The 18,134-nt window shown below is 40.0% G+C and overlaps 2 protein-coding genes across 4 annotated transcripts in view; both read right to left on the bottom strand.

Annotated features, from left to right (window-relative positions):
- The window catches only part of baz1b (bromodomain adjacent to zinc finger domain, 1B), a 17,051-nt gene extending 4,577 nt beyond the window's left edge, over positions 1 to 12,474 (bottom strand). The window contains exons 1-18 of one of the 2 annotated variants that reach the window (XM_024276820.2): positions 11,355 to 12,474; positions 10,060 to 10,176; positions 8,562 to 8,706; positions 8,290 to 8,482; positions 8,095 to 8,216; positions 7,566 to 7,763; positions 7,299 to 7,481; positions 4,964 to 6,260; positions 4,714 to 4,863; positions 4,492 to 4,630; positions 4,251 to 4,414; positions 3,926 to 4,040; positions 3,739 to 3,837; positions 3,374 to 3,551; positions 1,373 to 1,558; positions 1,135 to 1,282; positions 672 to 803; positions 127 to 274 (exon numbers count right to left, since the gene is read on the bottom strand). In XM_024276820.2, coding sequence (XP_024132588.1) covers positions 127 to 274; positions 672 to 803; positions 1,135 to 1,282; positions 1,373 to 1,558; positions 3,374 to 3,551; positions 3,739 to 3,837; positions 3,926 to 4,040; positions 4,251 to 4,414; positions 4,492 to 4,630; positions 4,714 to 4,863; positions 4,964 to 6,260; positions 7,299 to 7,481; positions 7,566 to 7,763; positions 8,095 to 8,216; positions 8,290 to 8,482; positions 8,562 to 8,706; positions 10,060 to 10,176; positions 11,355 to 11,476 — 3,836 coding nt within the window. In that variant the 5' untranslated portion in view covers positions 11,477 to 12,474. The remainder of the gene's footprint in view (positions 1 to 126; positions 275 to 671; positions 804 to 1,134; positions 1,283 to 1,372; positions 1,559 to 3,373; positions 3,552 to 3,738; positions 3,838 to 3,925; positions 4,041 to 4,250; positions 4,415 to 4,491; positions 4,631 to 4,713; positions 4,864 to 4,963; positions 6,261 to 7,298; positions 7,482 to 7,565; positions 7,764 to 8,094; positions 8,217 to 8,289; positions 8,483 to 8,561; positions 8,707 to 10,059; positions 10,177 to 11,354) is intronic. The other variant, XM_024276821.2, reaches the window with a different exon arrangement.
- A 709-nt stretch (positions 12,475 to 13,183) lies between these two features.
- Positions 13,184 to 15,829, bottom strand: bcl7bb (BAF chromatin remodeling complex subunit BCL7B b). Of its 2 annotated transcripts, none has more exons than XM_024276443.2 (6): positions 15,667 to 15,829; positions 15,142 to 15,217; positions 14,978 to 15,065; positions 14,743 to 14,901; positions 14,219 to 14,322; positions 13,184 to 13,724 (listed from the first exon to the last, which is right to left on the bottom strand). In XM_024276443.2, exons 1-6 carry the CDS (start codon positions 15,777 to 15,779, stop codon positions 13,650 to 13,652), a joined length of 615 nt encoding a protein of 204 aa, XP_024132211.1. In that variant the 5' UTR covers positions 15,780 to 15,829; the 3' UTR covers positions 13,184 to 13,649. The 2 variants fall into 2 exon arrangements, with proteins under 2 accessions (XP_024132211.1, XP_036070658.1); XM_036214765.1 differs by having other exon boundaries at positions 13,455 to 13,721.
- Positions 15,830 to 18,134: the final 2,305 nt, after the last annotated feature.

The raw sequence follows: 18,134 nt of genomic DNA, 5'->3' as shown, positions 1-18,134 counted from the left end.
ATTTTATTAAGTTTCCTGCTCTTGAAATAACCCTGAGAAAACTTGAATTTAGTTTCTGCTCTATTAAAGCCTCCTCTACACTATAGGTAAAATGAACAGAAGAGGTGACAAAGTGGGCGGGGTTACCTTGAACGTGAGCCTCGTCTGGCAACAGTGGGCTGGCAGGCGGGACACAGCCACTCCCCAGACGGGATGCGGTAGAGGGCCGGTCGCAGGCAGAACAGATGGAAGGCCTTGTTGCACTCGTCACAGAGGATCAGCTTCTCATCGTCACCTTGAAGGAATCAGAATGTTAGGGCGGAGTAACAGAGGGAGTTATTCAGTCCAATTCCTGCAGCACCTTTTGGAACAAGTTACACCATCAAACTGTCTACACCAATCAAATTGAGAGGCTCAAACATTTAAACCAGCCTTACCAATCAAACATGATGTTATGTATTTAAATTAAATTAAATTAAAAAGGGATTTCTTCAACTTCCTCCTGCAGCCTTTAGATGAAAAATATCAGAATTTAAATTTTGCATTATATAGAAAAAAGGTAGTATGGACTATCTGACTCTTTAAAGCCCGATTTACCAGATGTTCACACTTTTCATTCATCATCATCATCATTCTCTGATAGAACGTCAGAGGAGTCTGCGTCGGGTGTACAGTGGCTGTTCCCGGTTCACCTGTGGGCCGGCGTAGCTCTCGACTCTGAACGTAGACCTGCCTGACACAACTAGTCTGATCTGCTCTGTGCTTCCTGCTGCCCTGTCTGGATCTGGCCTCCATCAACTTCAGCACAGGGTTCAACTTGAGCACTGGACAGGAGAAATGTGGAGTGATGGAGCTCTGCTGAACTCAGACAAAACTCACTTCATCTTGAAAAACATGGGAAATAACTCACAGGAAGTGGCATACATTCTTTTTTAAAAAAGGTGTTTTAATGAAGTCAAAAATCTTCCTTGAAAGGTTTCGCCGCTCATGAGCGGCGAAACCTTTCAAGGAAGATTTTTGATTCGACTTCGAGAAGATGCCACCTGGATGAATGAGAAGGTTTAACTTATACAGCATATTTTTGGAGTTCTATCCTTTCTCTGTTAAGAACTAAAACGTTTTTTTCTTCAGACAGATGTAAAAAGGTCTCCTCACCTTTCCTACGACAAACTTTACAGCGAGCGTTCTCTGCAGACATGTCCCACTTTATGCAGGCGTCCAGCATTCCCAGCAGCACGTGCATGCGGGAAAAGGTCTGCGCCTCCCTGATGGCCGTCTTCCACTTCTCCACCGCCGTCGCCACCTAGGGGACAGATCCAGCCTCAACATTTACAGACTGTAGCTGGGAATCCATTCTTTTAGTTTCATTAAAGAAGTTAGCTTGGTTCCTCACCCTGGCCTCCTCTGCCAGCCTCTTCTCCTCATCCACCTCCTCCGCTTTGCTGCTCTCCTCCCCGCCTTGCTTTTTCTTCTTCTTCTGCTTCGGGGCCATGAAGCCCTGCAGGAACTTCTTGATGACGCACGCCTGGATAGTGATGATGCACTCCCCAAAGCTTTTCAAGCTGTCCATTTCTTTCAACTGGGAGCAGAAATGAGAACAGAAATTAGAATTGATGGCAAAAGAGATTTAAATCTGGAGAAAAAATACTTGTTTTGGAATGGTGGTTTGTCATAAAACAGAAGAAGAATCCAACATTTGAAATATTTCCAAATAAAGGTTTTTTGAAGCTCACAGCAGGACTTTTGACTGTATCAGAGAACTGGACTGAGTGAGTGTGATGTAATTTATAGAAAATGACTCATTCCTAGCTCAAACCAAATCAAGTCCATATTGGAACCAGACCACGTCAGTAAGCAGTAGGTAAGTGCATCTTTCCCTCTCACGTTTCAATGTGCATCTCAATACATGGTCCACAAATAAATACTTAAGATCCAACTAACTTTGTGGCATCTTCTACCTAGACGGATTCAATCTAGATTTATATTATTTGTTTGTGATGAAAATGTCTTAACAGATAAACTTTTCTTTTCTTACTAGCACTGTTCATTTTAAACAACAAAGCAAAATGTCTTTGACATAACTTCCAATAAACAAAACAGACAATTTACATCTTTGAAAGTGTTTTGTTTTTTGTGGTCATATTAATTTGAGGTTAACCTTAAGCTAATTGTAATTGACCCCACTTGTAGAATCAAGCTTGTGATTGGACGTCTTTTGTTTTCATATGCATATACAAAAGCAGAGACATAAGAGACACAACAGGAAGAGAAACCATGCTAGAAAACGATCATTTTACTTCCTGATCGATTTTATACCTTTTAGACCAACATAATCTTCATATCTGTAGTTTTTCAACCGATACCGCTGCTACTCTCAGTGCTAGATTGATTTCTTAATGTGTTATTTCTGTATCCTGTACATCCCTAATAAGCAGTGATTGTCCGAGTCATCATTTCTATGGCAACTAATCTGGTCAATCAGTGGGGAGCTTGTTGGAAAAACACACCACTATCAATTGAAACCAGATTCTTTGAAGGTAAATTTCACATTTTACATATTTATGGATTCTCCTCTTAAAACATATGTTGCCAGTAACTGTATTTTCCGAATAATACCTATTAATGAAAAAAAAACAACAAGTGCGCCATATAAATGGATTAATTCTTGTAGTATTAGCTGATAATGAAGCCATTTAGAGAGATCTAAATGTCAGTCAGTTTTGTTTACATGTTCCAAACAAGGTTGGGAGTTATTGTAAATATGCTAACAAGGCTAATGTGTAGCATTGTTGGACTACGTTTTTTTTTTAAACGTGCTACATACAAGGTTGGAAGTTCCAGGTATTGTAAATACACTTAGGATGACTAACCTCTCTAATGTAACTAATACGTAGCATATCACAAAAGAGTTAAGCAGTTATTAGAGTCTGACTGACGTAAAGTCTTATCTCTGGCTCTTTCGTCTGGATTAATACGCCTTATATACCATAAGTTAGAAATCATTTTTTTAACGCTGGTATTTCTAACAGCTCCTGTGAGCTCTCCTGTCACTGGCTACACAGTAAGTCTGTTTGGAAGTGGAGCCAGCAGGCACCATCTACTTTTATTGGCCAGTTTATAACTTGAAAAACGTACAAAAAAATATCAGGAAAAAAAAGGTTATCAAGAACATGTGGGGGAAAAAAGATATCACAGCAAGAATGGTTATTCTGACAAATAGAATAACTGAGTAACAGCTGTTTATTCTCAATGCAGTTTTGGCGTCTTGCAGCCAGAGGGTACTTCCTGTTTGGAATACAGTGGGGGGAAAGGGTTGCTTAGTCCAGTTCTCATATACAGTCAATGATCCAGGCAGGGATGGAGCCAAGCGGATTCAATATTTAAAAAGACTCACCTCATCCTCGATGTCAGTGTCATTATCCAGGTATCCCAAACCCCCCTTCTGGAGTCTGGAGGCTATTTCCTGAATGTCACTGCGCATGTATTTCAGCAGCTCCTCATAACCATCACAGGTCCTCAAGCCCAGTTTGCTCTTCCGGGTCAAATGGATGGAGTGTAAAATGTCCTGGTACCTGAAACAGGAGACGATCTGCTTTATAATCTGTGTTGGTCAAAATGTGTCGCAGAATAACAGATCTGAACTGCTAGATTGAATTTAGATCCAGTAAGTCACAGCCTGACTGGTGATGGTTCCAAATGCTGCATCATAAAGTAAATAATATCAAGCTGTTAGCATTGGTGGTCATTAAGCTCATTCACCTGCTTTGAATCTTTGCTTTGAGCTCACTCTCTCTGACTCCCTGAGAATGAAGACTTTCTACCAGCTCCTCCAGCTCAGTGGGGCTGTCAATGACAAACCTGAACACAAGGAAGAAAGCCAGAATGTGAAGAAAACAAATTTGAAACGCATCATAAATCATAAAACACATCATCTGGAGGCTCTTACCAGAGGTTCTGTCCCTGCTTCGGGATGGTGGTTTCAATACAGACGTCTAGTGGAGCCTCCTGCTGGACACCTTCCATCACTGCACCATCAATGCTTCCATCATCTTTTTCAGCTCCTTAGACAAGAATGAACCATTCTCATATTTAAATATCAGTTTAAGGAAAACTATAGAGTAAAGAAAATACATTCAGAAATTAGATCTTAAATAATTTAACAGAAGTCACAATTGTACATAAGTCTTCAAAAAGGTTTGTTGATATTGTGGTTTTACTCAAATAAATAACGTTTTTGCTTCGATGAATGAAGGAACGGCAGTCTCACACACCCTGTGAATCAGCAGCAGAGGTTGATTCTCCATCCTCCTCTTCCTCCACCTCCGGCTCCGCGGCTTTCTCCTCAGGTGGAGGGGTGAAACTGTAGTCGATACTTTCGTGCACCCACCCTTTCTCGATGTACAAACCAGGGACCACATCCGAGAAGAGCCAGTATCTTTACGAAGAGGTGACAGAGCGGCGATTAGGAGGTCATTGAGGGTCACTGAGTTTCACTCAGAGTTTCACACCTACCTGTTGTGGTTTCTGTCGGTCCCGAGGGGAGTCCTCCGCATCACAAGCCTGGCTTTCGTTATCCCTTCCTGGAAGGCCCTCTCTGCCGAAGCCCTCTGCTTACGCATCCGCTCCTCCTCCGCCTCCTTCTCCATCCGCTCTGTAAGGAAGATAACGGTTAGCAGCAGCAGATTTTACCAAATGAACGCCTCTGTCTGACAGTTATTTATGCTCCTCTTATACCTTTGTTCTGTCGGTCCAGCTCCTCCTTTTCTTTCTTGGCCTGCATGGTCATCAGTCTCCGGCTCTTCACTAAGCTGATCAAATCCTCTGGCTCCACCTTAACTTCCTTCTTGATGTCTTTTTTGATTTTATCATCTTTTTTCTTTTCACCTTAAATGCAGACAAATTAAAAAAAAAAAAAAAAGTTCAGTCATGACAGCTAGACTTAAAATCTTCTTTTTTGTTTCGCCACATAGAGCCAGACACTCACCTTTGCTTTCCATCTCCATCTCCTTCCGCTTCTTCTTCTCCTCCTTTTTGCGGTCGTTGACCTCCTTGAGCATGGCCAGGCGCTCCTTCCACAGCTCGGCGGATCGCTGCTGCATCGCATCGACGTGGTCTTCCACCGAGTACGTCATTAGGATGCGGTGGCACAGCGCCACCAGCAGGTTGACCTTGTCCTCCGGGCTCAGCTCGAACACCTCAGACGTTTCCAGCTTCTCCAGGAATTCACTCGTCACCACGTCATCAAAACCCCCTAAGGCTCCCGAGTCCTCCGACCCCTGGGCGCTCTCCTCACCGTGGGCGTCGCACGGGCGCAGGCACAGCCGAGCCAGCTCCGACGCGGAGTGCATGGTTAGAGGGATCTCGGAGAGCGGCATGTCCAGCTCGCTGTAGCCTTCCGCCAGCTCATCCTGCAGCAGCGTCTGGAGCAGCACCACCAGCACCCGGTTCAAGTAGTGGAAGCCCGACCGATCTCCGGCCAGAGCTTCCATCAGGGCCATGGCTGTGATGGGGTACTGGTCGTTCGGCATCAGCAGGCCGGCATAGCAGTGAAGGAAGTCCACAACCATCGCCACACTGCCAAAGAGCGTGTTGGGCAGTCCCTCAGGTATGTCCACCAGCTTAAACGCCGGGAGGGTCTTGCCACCTTCTATCTCCTGGTCTTCGTATCTTCGAGACTGTTCTCGGCGGACGAGCATCTCCTTCTCTCGTCTCTCCTTGGCCTTTTCTCGCAGCTTTTCTTTGAGCTCTGCCCGTTTCTTTTTGATCTCCTCCTTCTTTTCTTCTTCACTCATGGCTGCCCATCGTTTCTTCTGCTCCAGCAACTCCCAGCGCTTCTGGACCAGGTTCTTAAGCTCCTCGGGCAGGCGGTCGCGATCGTCCGGGGTTAAGGCCTTTGCAGCTTTGGTGAGGAGGTAGGAAAGAGAGTTCTTCTTGTCCTCTTTGTCCTTGTTCTCCTTATAGTAACGAAGGAGATGCAGAGCCATCGGGTGGAGGGGTTTCCCCAATTTGGGTGTGCCTATGCTGGAGCTACGGGCTCTCTTCTTGGGACTTCCTGACGGCGTCCCTTTAGCCAAATGAAGCAGAGTCATCTGCTTCATCCTTGGGCTCTTAGCACCGGCTTTACCATCTTTTTTAGAGACATGAAGATTCTTATCTCCTCTTTTCTTTCCCGCGCTCTTCCTGCCAGACTTCGGAGTGGAGGGAGCCGAACTTTTTTCGTCCCCTTTCTTCTGAGTCCCGGAGTTCTTCACTTTGAGCGGGGAACCGTTCATTTTGATTTTCTGAAACACAAATACGAAAAGTCACAATGAGCACACATGGTATTAAATTACATGTTTCTTAGTGGGGATGCCCTGATTTGATCACTGGATCAGGAAACAGGCCAGATCACATAGTTTCAGACTCGATTGAAATCGGATGTTGTATCCTGATAAGGGACTGGATAATTATTTTATTATAATATGTCTCAAGCTTATTATTACAGATTAATACTTTAGTAGAAGTCTGCATATCATGAGCGGATAACAACATTTTATTGCTGTAAATCGCAACAGAATATGACACTTTTTTAAGCAAGAAGTGTACCAAAACTGTTCGGAAATGCTAGCAAGATGTTCACTGATTTAAACTTCAGGGTTTAAAAACTCTTAATAAACATTTAAAACTGACATAAAATGTCTCTACTGGTGTGTCTTAACTTAAATAATGACCTACAAAGGCTTTTCATCAGAAAAAAGAGCAGGATGTTTTTTCTTTTCAATGAAAAGGAGTCTCCATGAGATGTCTGCAAAGGGACTGTCTACAAAGTGGAAACTCCAAGAAAAAGCTATTTTCAAAAATCCCTAACCTTTGCAAAAAGACCAAAACTAAGAAATGATATGATCTAGTCATGAAAATGTATCTTATTTTATCATTTTGGAAGAAAGTCACTTTTGATATTTAAGAATTTCTAATGTAGACATGAATCAGATCTTTAAAAAATGTTCAGTAATTCTGAAGATACTAAAGCTACAGTCACCAAACTTTACCACATGACCAATTATGATGTAGTTTAACTAGTAAATGGTTAACTATTTTTCCTAGTTGGCAGTTGTACTTTTTTTACGTGATTGTTCAAACTACTTCACTGGAGTACTGTTTGAATAAAGGAAATTAATAAAAGAAAAATATATATTTTTTAATTACATTCGTTTATTTTTAATTGGTTTCCAAAAGTATCAGATCAAGACTTGATATCTCCACATGCTCAAAATTAAATGACTGAATCTGGGCCAAAAAAAAACTGATCAAGATAAATCTATTTCTTAAGTTCCACCAACCTGCATGTGGCCCCAGATGGTGGGACTCAGGGGCATGCCTAAAGAATCCTTCTTATTCTTCTTCTTCTCTCCCTTCTCATTTCCAGAATCTTCTCCTGGAGTGTCGGTCTTCAGCTTCTTACTCGGTCTACCTTCTGAGGATGACAAACTCTTTCGCTTTGTAGAGGGATTCTCAGCCAAAAACTTCAGGGGAAAAATGCAAACCAACAATGAAATTAGTTTTCAATAACAGAATATTCATATCAAAACATGAAGTGTGTTTGTTACCTTGTGTGGATCGAGGAGAAAGTCGCTGAATTTGCTGGGAAGGTTGTACTTTTTCACCAGTTCATCCTCAACTACCCAGGGAGCACTTTCTCCTTTGCCCAGCCTCAGAGCATTGTGCCTGATGAAGTAGCGCATGATCTCCTTGGTTGGGGGGCGCTCCGTTCTGTAGAGGCTGTCAGCGGGGACGTTACAGATCACCTGAAGATCATAGAAATTTAAACATTTTTGTCTCGAATCACTGAAGAAACAAAGAAGTGAAAACAAAAATCTTTAAAAGGAAAACTCTTCGAAAGCATCAGGTAAAGTGTTGGTCACATGACATACAAGAGGCTGACTCATACAGGCCCCCGGGTTTGAGAAAAAGCATGCAAACATTTTTACTCTGCAGGTTCACGGCCTTGATTTTTAGTTACTGTCTCATTCAGGTTTGACCACTTTTCATCCACAGACAGCCAGTGACTAAGGCATAAACAAATGCAAAAATGATGCCATTGTTTGCCTAAAACTTGAATACTCATGGTGAACACACCTTGTCCTCATTGATGAGCTTCACGTCATATTTATGAGGCAGGAACTTGGGCATCACCCATTTCTTCTTCTCTTCTTTCATGGCAGTGGTAAGTTTCCTTGGAGAACGCCGGGCTCGATCACCTGAAACATGATCTGGTATTAGCCACATCCAGACAGGGTCACTGTTACAATTATGACAAATCATAGCATTTACTCAGGCTCTCTCTCCGGCTCTCTGCCTCGCGTGGCGGCGCCTCTTTCCTCTGGTTCTCCTGGCTGGCGTTCTCTTTGTCGCTGGACGGCGAGTCACAAGCCCCTTCAAGCTTCTTCTCTCCTGCCTCTCCTTCGGGGTTTTCCAAGGGATGAATCTTGTCCACCTTTACCCGCAAACTTTTGTCCTTCCCCACCTAAAGTGGAAAAAGCCAGTTAAACTCCTCCCACAGCATTACAGGACCAAATGCTACTTTTGACTAAAATAAGACCTACAAGAAAGTCACATTCTTCGCCCACTGCATATTTGGTGAGGACCTCCAGCCACGACATCTCCACCAGCTTATCTAAAGACACCGTGTTGTGGTGGACCATCTCCAGGACTGGCTTCTCAAACCACTGAGGATACTCCTCCTGGAGCCTGCACACAAGAGCACAATGAAATAAAATAATGATGAATCAAATGGTAAATGGAGTGATTCTATATTCAGAACGTGTGAATCACTACAAAAATAATTCTGTTGCCTTAACAAGAAAACGAGGAGAAGAAAACAGCCAGTAGGGGGAGTGAAATCTCAAGATGAATCAACAAGATGAAATAAAGAAGTTAATAATCCAGATTGGCTCTGGCGTTGTGCTATGCGATTACATTTAAGACCACTTTTAGCCAGTGGTGTAAATACTGAATCAATTATTACTGCATTAATCTTGATATTATGAGGTTTAAATCGTTTTTCTGCAAAAAGCAAACTATTTGGTATATGTGGTGTGAAGCGTTGTCATGGTAACGCAATCAACCTGCACTGGCTTTGCTCTGTCACAACAGCATAGTCGTAAATATGCTGAAAGGCTAAGTGAAAAAAGCATCATCTCAGAGGAAAAGTTCACCTCTTACCACTTGTTTTTGTCCAGTCACAACACAGTCATCTGAAGTTCAAATTGTTTATTTTCTTTGGTGTCACTTACTAGAATCTCCTCTCCTCCTCCTCTTTATATTATTTTCAGTCTTCAAAAACCTCATCTCTTTCCTGGCTGTTGTGTAAAACTATGTCAACATACGTTATCTATTATGGTATTAATGAGAAATATTTTTGCTCAGAAAAAGTGTTTCTGCTTTTTTTGGTGTCTTAAATAACAGCACCTTTTTTTCTTAATTGTTCCAGATTTAAAGAATCCCCCTTTGTGGTGGTTTGTTATAATAAAAAACTTCATAAAGCCACTTTTTTGGTTACATGTTTATCTTTTACTCCACTACTATGCCACAAATTTGAATGATAAAATTAGGATTTTCACAGCAATTATTGGGTTAGAGTAAAATAGATAATTACAGGTGACGATTAATGAATTGTTGAAAAAAGCATGACAGTGCTATTTTTAACATTAAGAGAATGTGTATCATTTGCAGCTACAGTGGAGGAATATACTCAAAAGTTGCTACAATTTAGAAAAACCACCACCACCTCCATGGTTTCTTAACACCAGGATATGGGAACTATCATCACGCTATTGCAGAAACGAGCGATGACTCAGTCGTCATTTTTCTTAAAGAAAGCTTCAACTAAGCCAGACCTTTCAAGCAAAGTCTGTTCTTTGACATGCTTTTGTCAGAGATAATTCCCAGAATGAGTAAAAATAAGATGTGACATTTATTTGTCAAATGCAAAGCCATATTTTTTAAAACACTTTCTCCATCTAAGTACACGCCGGTCCACAACCTAGATAGACCGGGGAAAAAACAATACACCAAGATTCCAGCGGTGGTTCTGATACTAACAGTTCTGTGACTTCTTGCTCCTCCTCCCACGCCTCTTTGTGCGTAAGCTGCAGGCTTCCCGTGCTCTTGCATGTCCAGATGCGCTCGCCATACTTCTGCAATCGCGCTTCATACTCTCTGTGCACACTTGGTCAAGGGAATTCAGATTTTTGGATGTGGAGTTCCTCTTTTAGCACAAACATGAAAAGTAGAATGAACATCTGTCAGCTGTTAGCCAAACAAAAAGGACAGATCTGATTTCTAAAACGCAAACAGAATATAATATTATCAAAGAGAATTTGAACTTTTCAAAAGTCATATTTGTAAATTGGAGAACGTTGGAGGATAAATGCATGCTTGAACATGTTTCAGAATAATACATAATAATTAATGCAAAAAATCTCTTAATATTATTGTCTTTAGTAGAAATAAAAAAGTAACCCGTTTTGCTCTGATATGACAACATTTCTGGCAGATGTAGTTAAAGGAGCAGTCCCCTTCACGGTGTTATCAGAAGACAAACAGGGTGATTCGCTAAATGAGCGACAGAAACGCCTTTCAATCGTTTACGATAAACACTTAAGGGAGATTTTCCCTCAAACGAAAGCGAAATATAAACACATTTAAGACATGTCCACAACAAAAAAGAAAGTCTGCCTGTGTTCACTTCAGAGCGTCCGATTAACCTTGCTAGCTGTAGCGGCTCTATAAACAGTCTAATGACCAACAGGCTAAAGAGGATAAACAAGCAGTTACATAACAACTACATTTGCCCCACTTTATTCAGAATAAAATAAGACCTTAAACTGAAAATATATTTAATGCTAACGTCAACTTGGATAAGCAGGAGCAAAATATGTTTGTGCTCACCGCTACGGCTAACAGCGGTGACATAATGGGACCGTTAGCATGCTAACCGTGTTAGCATCGGTGACAGAAAGCTACAAAGTTAAAAGGCGAAGCACATGTTTTTTTCCAGATATTCATAGGATATTATGGGATTGTGTATGCATAACTATTAAAGACGTCAAGTCAAAGCCTATTTAATAAAGGTTAGTTTAAATAAACAGCTAACTATTAGCTAAAACGTGGCTATTAGCAGCACTGCGTTAGCTTTTCCTCAAGTGTAAACTCTACATGCGGTGAAACATTTAAGGGAAGGATAGTTAAGGTACGTCAACCTTTTTATCTGTATAAATGTCCCTTATTACATAAATGTGGCATTTAAAGAAAAATATTTTGATAAAAACATTCCTCTAAAATAATGTCTGGCCCGCTAAGACAGTTCCTAACATCAGCATCACGGTGAAGGATACTCTTTGTTCCTGAAGGCCTCCTTGGTGTGCTCGATGATGTAGACCTCTTCTCCCGCCGGGCCTGGAGCCTCGGCTAAAGGCTTAGCCAGTGGGTACGGTTTCCGGCCCAAAAGCGGTGCCATATGAAATCCAGAGGGTGGCACGTTTGCCGGAGGTCAAACTGTATTTCCCAGCAACAATTTACGAATGTTGAGTTCGCCGATTTTTCCTTATCATGTATCCAAGAGCTCGTAACGTCTCTTCCGAGCGACGAAGCCTCTCACGTTACCACCGGCAGGCCCGGCACTCACCGTGCAGCAGCTAGCCGATCAGCTAACAGGCTGAACTGCTATCTCGTTACAAAACAATAACACTGCACTTCTCAGCTCCGACCTCATCGCACCATTATCAGACTTCCTCTGCAGCGGCGGGTTGCTGGTTCAAATTCAATATTTAATATATAATATATAATACACCCGGAGTTACCGCTCTTGACAGTTTATAAACTTTCAGCTCCACGAAAAGAAAGCAAATCGAAATCAAACTCGCGGCAAGAGCCAAGAAAGCCGACGCTAAAGTATTAAGAAATAGAAGCTTCTCGATACTTTAAAAGTGACCTTATTCTTTAACGCTTGGATTTTCCTCTTTATCGATTCCAGAATCAGCAAGTGTTACGCGAAAGTACCCTGAATCAAACAAGAGGTTAATTCCTTGACGAAATGGCGGGAGTTTCTAGTCCACCGGCACAGTTGTGTAAAAGCTCAGCGCCCCGTTTCCCCGGCAGCAAGCGGCGCCTCAGCCATACCCCGCCCACTCTGCACTCCTATTGGTCCTTCCGCTGTAGCGCCTTGATTGAATTACTTTAGCGGTCTCTGATTGGTCGGAACAACCTGTCTATTATTAGGGTCGGGGAGCCACTTAAAATAAACCAGGTTTATTTAAAGGAGTCATATTAAATTGTTATTGTTTTGATCTTGGGACATTGCTTTTGACAAAAAAAAAATAACTTTGTTTTAAATACAGCATTAAATTAGGAAAATATTTTTTGCGCAAAATGTACACAGCATTCTTACATAATGACTGAAAAGAACTTATTCAATGCAACCTTGGGTGTGCCTCTTTTTACAGCCTTGTAAAAAAAAAAAAAAAAAAACAGCAGATCTGGGTTGAGATCAAATTCAGTAAAGTAATTTGGTTTGATCTCGTAGACCAAGCAGGGGTTCTTTTTAGCAGCCCCTGACATTGTGACAGGTTTGCACTGCAAAAGCAGGACAGCAAAAACACAAAACTCTCAAGTACACTGGATATATTAAATATAAAAAAAATCTCTGTAACTTTTCAGTAAGATTTAAAGACTTGTTGCAGGACAACATATCTTGATGAGTTCTCAAAAACCTATTTTAAGTGTTTTTTATAACTTTACGTAGAATTTTTAACTTTTCTCATTAGTTTTAACATTTTACAGTATTTTAGTTTTTTTCACCAAGACAAATTCCATAGTTTGATTGGTGGATTTGTTTTACATGCAAGATCTATAATTTTTTTTAATTATTTTTGAGGATAATATTTTTTCAGTATTGTGTAAAAAACTCTGTTGCTCAAAAGTTATAATTTGTCACATCATCCTTCAAAAAAAGGAAATAATTCAAATACTAGAGAGAAACCTAAAGAAAAAACTAACATGGGAGTTTTTGTGCATACAAGATTAACTTCAAAATTGTAATGCCATGTTAAAAAAATATACTGTTTTTTGTAGCCAAATTTTGTGCTAACTTTTTAATCATAGAAATATGACATATATTACTTGCAATTACTTGCAATGATGACAAATCAATCACTTGCAAAGATGGTCAAATTATATTTTACAAATGATTTTATTCTCAAATGTGTCAAGACAAAAGATTTTCCGCAGAAAGCATTGTATATTGAAAGCATAAATGGCACATCTAAACTTCAATCTGCTTTAAGCTGCACATTGGACTTATTTTTTCTCCAAAACAACCAGTAAACCTTACATAAAAACATTAATATATGAAAACATGCAAAAGGAATAAAAAAAAAGAAAACTGATGTCAGAAATGTGTTTGCAGCAAGGGAACAGAAATCTACAGTATGGCCAGGTACATTCAAAGATTGAAAACACTTCTGCTTTGCACTTTAAGCTTCATAACAGTTTAAAAAGTCTGAGCGGAACTGCAATGAGTAATACTTGCATAAACATGTAAAAAGGAACCCATCATAATTCTGAAAGTGTTGTTAATTTCACAACATTCAAGGAGGTTTCTTACATATGTCTGGCAAAAGATGTTACAAAAGCTATCTCAGCGCAGCATTTTCTCCTTTGCAAATCCTCTTCAACGGCGGGGCTCCCGATTCATCCAGTTCCTCCTGCTGGATGACAGGACATATTCGATATGTCAGATTCTTAAACTTCAAAAATGATAGAACCGTAACTAGACATGAAATGGAAGTGGTCCCTCGTTTATCGTTGCGATAGGTGAAATCTGCAGAGGATTGCAGATGTTTTAAAGCTCCTCACTACATACTTTATACCCTTTTCACTGAACATTTTCACACTTTTTTCTCTTGTTTAAGCTCTAAAATTTCAAATCTTCATGGAAAAACAAGACCGGTATTTTAGAATAAAACCAAACATCTGATCCTGATTGATGTGTCAAACAGACAGTATTCTATGTAGGAGACACAGAGGAGGAGATTGATTGACAATGCTCAACAGCCAATGAAGGTGCAGAACACAATAGGCTGTTAGAAGATTAAAACATGCAAAAATGCACTGAAAAAATTAGTGAACGTGTAAAAGGTGAACCACGATATACTGAGGGACTACTGTATTTAATTTTTCTCAGAAGCTGCCAAAGTGAAACCTGTATATCTGAGGCTCCCCGTTTGATGGCTCCTGATGAAAGAGGGTCCTCCTTAATAAGAGTGGGTGGCTCGTCTGCACCTTCCTGTCCCAAATGGACGGGTTCTGGATCAAGAGAGAGAAGATACAGAAAATTTGTTTTTCAAAGTGAGATTTTCAAAGCGTTCCCAGTAGTCTTTATTTTAGCTCAAACTTATCAGAAGTCCTACTTTGAGTTGTGGGCGGGACCATTAGAGCAGAGTTATTCCCCATCATCCCTTGGTTTACCCTCTCTCCCACTAGCTTACAGCCCCTCACAACCCCAATCTAACATTAGAGGTGCAACAAAATGGTAATATTAAAGCTATCCAGACATAAACTTTTGAGGCAGATGTCAGACGAGGAAAACAAAGACATGCTTGTAAAAAAAAACTCACAGTAATGCAAATTTAAGCTTCATTTTCTTTACTTATGTCCTCCATCAACACCAAAACATGTCAAAAACACCAAAAACAACACTTCCATTGGGTGGTTTTATTTACGTACCATCCACGGTCTCCTGCCCCAGCATGGGTGGCTGGGAGTCTTCAGCTCGGAGGCTGAAGGTGTGCGGAGGGCTGACCTGCTGAGAACTGCAGTTGCTGCTGCTGTTGTCCATTTTTGGTTGATAAACGTCTGACATGAAGCTTTGGTTGCTGTTGTCATCTAGGAGCAAAAGACAATTTTTGGAATAGGGATAAAACACTTGGAATGGATGATCACTGATTGAAAACAAAGCTACCTGTAAAATCCAGCAAAGAGTTGGTGTTTTCCAGAACCACATCCTTCAGTCCCCTCACGTCTCCACCCGTAGATTTGGTCCGAAAGATCTGGAAAGAGGATGAAACCCTTCAGGAGGATGCAGGTCGTGACATAAAGGTCCGGATGATTGACTGAGACCCACACCTGTTTGGTTTCTGTGACTGGAACCCACTTGAATATGCGCAGAGACGTGTCTCCGACCGTCACCCATTTCTTCTCCCTGAGGATCAATGCAATTTGGATTATCGGGAAATGTCGCTTCAGCTGCTAGATTTCAGGGCGTCGTGATAGAAAAATGAACACATTCACGCGTGTTTTCATAGTCCGGAGCACAGCTGATATATAATCACAACCCTTCACTTGTGCGTGCAGAACATAATGGAGGACAGTCATTCCAACACGTTAGTTTGTGATTTCCACAGTAAAGAAGCTCTCAGGAGGCTCCTCGAGTTCTCAACCCGCCGCATGTGAGGCTGCTGGAGCCATATTGACAGCTGTCGGCGGAAAAACTCATGTAGCCCCGCCTCTTCTGTCATACGCGCGCGCTTGTTGGTCGACGGAGTTGTCAATCATCCAACTTTTCCGACTGAAGTTTGTTGAGCTACGCAGCAAGATATCGCGCTGCGGTTTCGATTTTAATGCTCGTCTTGCGCTGCGCTGTTTACATACCATTTGCGCACTTTCTCGATGGCCGCCAGGACCTTCTTAATGTCGTCTTTGGCCCGACTTCGGGTCTCAGCGCGGCCTGAACGTCCAGACATCTTGATCCCGTTATGATTCATCTACGGATGCATCTGAAACTTCAAGCCCCGGTCCTCCCAGAGGGATAATCTCGCGATACTTGGGCCTCTTCTTTTTCTGTAATCTTGAGGTTTAGTATTAAGGCATGTAATTTGTCAGTGTGTGGTCGAAGTGCGTGGGACAGTTTTAAACAACTTATGAAGCAAAATATTTACAGAGCTCTGGACATGACTTTTAAAAAATCCCTGAAATTAATAATCTGTGGCCACATATTAGTATTTTGTCATATATTAGAATTGTCCTAGCAAAAATATTTGTGTATGAACAAAATACTAATTTGTGATCACGAAGTGCTATTAGTGCAAACAAAATGCTATTTTTTATAGACAAAATAATCAGTTGTGTACAAAAACAATCTAATCAATGCACAAGTAATGCTAATCAAATGCTTATTTGTGCTTTCTAAAATGCCAATTTCTGTGTAAATACAAATTTGCGTCAACAGTACACTAAATTCTGCACAAAATGCAATTTGTGCCCTCAATCGCTTTTTTTAGACAACATGCTAGAACAGAATCTGTGCACACCAATTGTTATTTGTATTCAAATATGCTAAGTATGGAAACAAATTACTAGTTTCTGCCCATAAATTGCTAATTTTGTATACACAAAACACTAATTTCTGTGCACAAAATGCTAATTAATGGCCACTTAATGCAAATCAAATGCGTATTTGTGCATTCTATAATGCTAATTTGTATGTACAAAAACAATTTTGTTTCCACAATATGCAAAATTGTGCATACAAAATGCTATTTGTGCCCTCAGTTGCAATTTTTGTAAACAACATGCTTATGTGTGCACACAAAACAAAATGTGCGCATACCAGTTGCTTATTTGTGTTCAAATATGCTAATTGATTGCACTCAAAATGATAATAAAATGCTAATAGTAAACGCAAAATGTAATTTTTTGTACACAAGCTAAATACTAACTTCTGCACACAAAATGCTAAGCAAGTTTTAATTTGTCCACAAAAAATACCAGTTTTTGCACTCAAAATGCTAAGTAAATTCTGATCTGTGCACAAAAAATGCTAGTTTGTTCACATAAAAATACTAATTTGTGAACACCAAATGCAAACATATGCGAATAGTGCTGATAAAATACTAATTTTTGCACACAAACTAGTAATTCATGGACAAAATTCTAATAAAATGCTACTTTGTGCACAAAATGTTAATTTTTGCACACCAATTTATAATTTGAGTACACAAAATTCTATTTAATGTCCACTAAATGCTAATCATATGTCTATTTACATCCTTTAAAAAGCTAATTTATGTGCAGAAAAACAAATTTGTATCTACAATGTACTGAATTGGGTTCCCTCAATATTCTATTTATGCACTCAAAATACTAATTTGTGCACTTAAAATACTAAAATGTGCATTTACAATACTAATTGTTTACACAAAATACTAACTCGTAGTCGCAAAAAATATTTTGAGTGAACAACTTTTTTTTTTCTCTTACTAATTTCATATCCAGAACTCTATAAATATGACCTAAATTTGAAAGAATTTTAAAAGCATTTGCATTTTAAAATACATGAAGAATGCATCTCGTTTTTGTTGGGGATTGTGGAGGACATGTTATGAATGAAAAATATTCAAATCTACCTTAAAACCTTACAAAAAACTTGTCACGAGTTCCCCTTATAACAACATGTGAGTGGCAGGTAACATGGTCACAGGATATCAGAACCAAGCCAGCTGGAATAAATCCAAAGGAAAAGGGAGGGGTTTATATGTTTTTCTGACAACTTATCACTTCCTATAAAGATATGTCATGTAAACCAAGCCCTTGTATGTTTTTGTTTTCTTTAATGTTCATATGTTTTTAGGTTTGTTTATTTGTATCCTTTAAAATAATACAAGTCTGGACTTTTTATCCATTTTCTTTTTATTTAGTATTGTTAAGTGACTCAGACTTTTCTTTTGAAATATTTTTGGCAATAGAGAGAAATGTGCCACAATAGGAAATGGAGGTTGTAGAGTGGCAACATTGAAAAGCTTTCCAAGTTTATTATGTATTCTAATATAAATTTAACAGGATTATATTTTGTAATGGCATATTTGCACATTCACGTTGCATAATTCCAGTGTCAGAAATCAGTGCTTCAGAATTTCAGAGGTGTTTTGCTATTTTGTTATTTGGAAAATGAATATACAAGAAACCGCTGATTATTTGTGTGTTAATGGATCAATTAGAGACAAATAATAAACATGTTTCAAAATGTTTGAGTTGTGTTTGCAAATGTAGAGCAATCTACCTGTGATTGGAAGATTGGGTGAATGAAACTGTGACTTGGGCCTTAAAGAAAGTGCTAAGTT

Source organism: Oryzias melastigma, linkage group LG13 (assembly GCF_002922805.2).
Source record: "Oryzias melastigma strain HK-1 linkage group LG13, ASM292280v2, whole genome shotgun sequence".
Lineage (NCBI taxonomy): Eukaryota > Metazoa > Chordata > Actinopteri > Beloniformes > Adrianichthyidae > Oryzias > Oryzias melastigma.
Note: the sequence above shows the minus strand (reverse complement) of the source record. Positions and strands in the feature narration are given on the sequence as shown.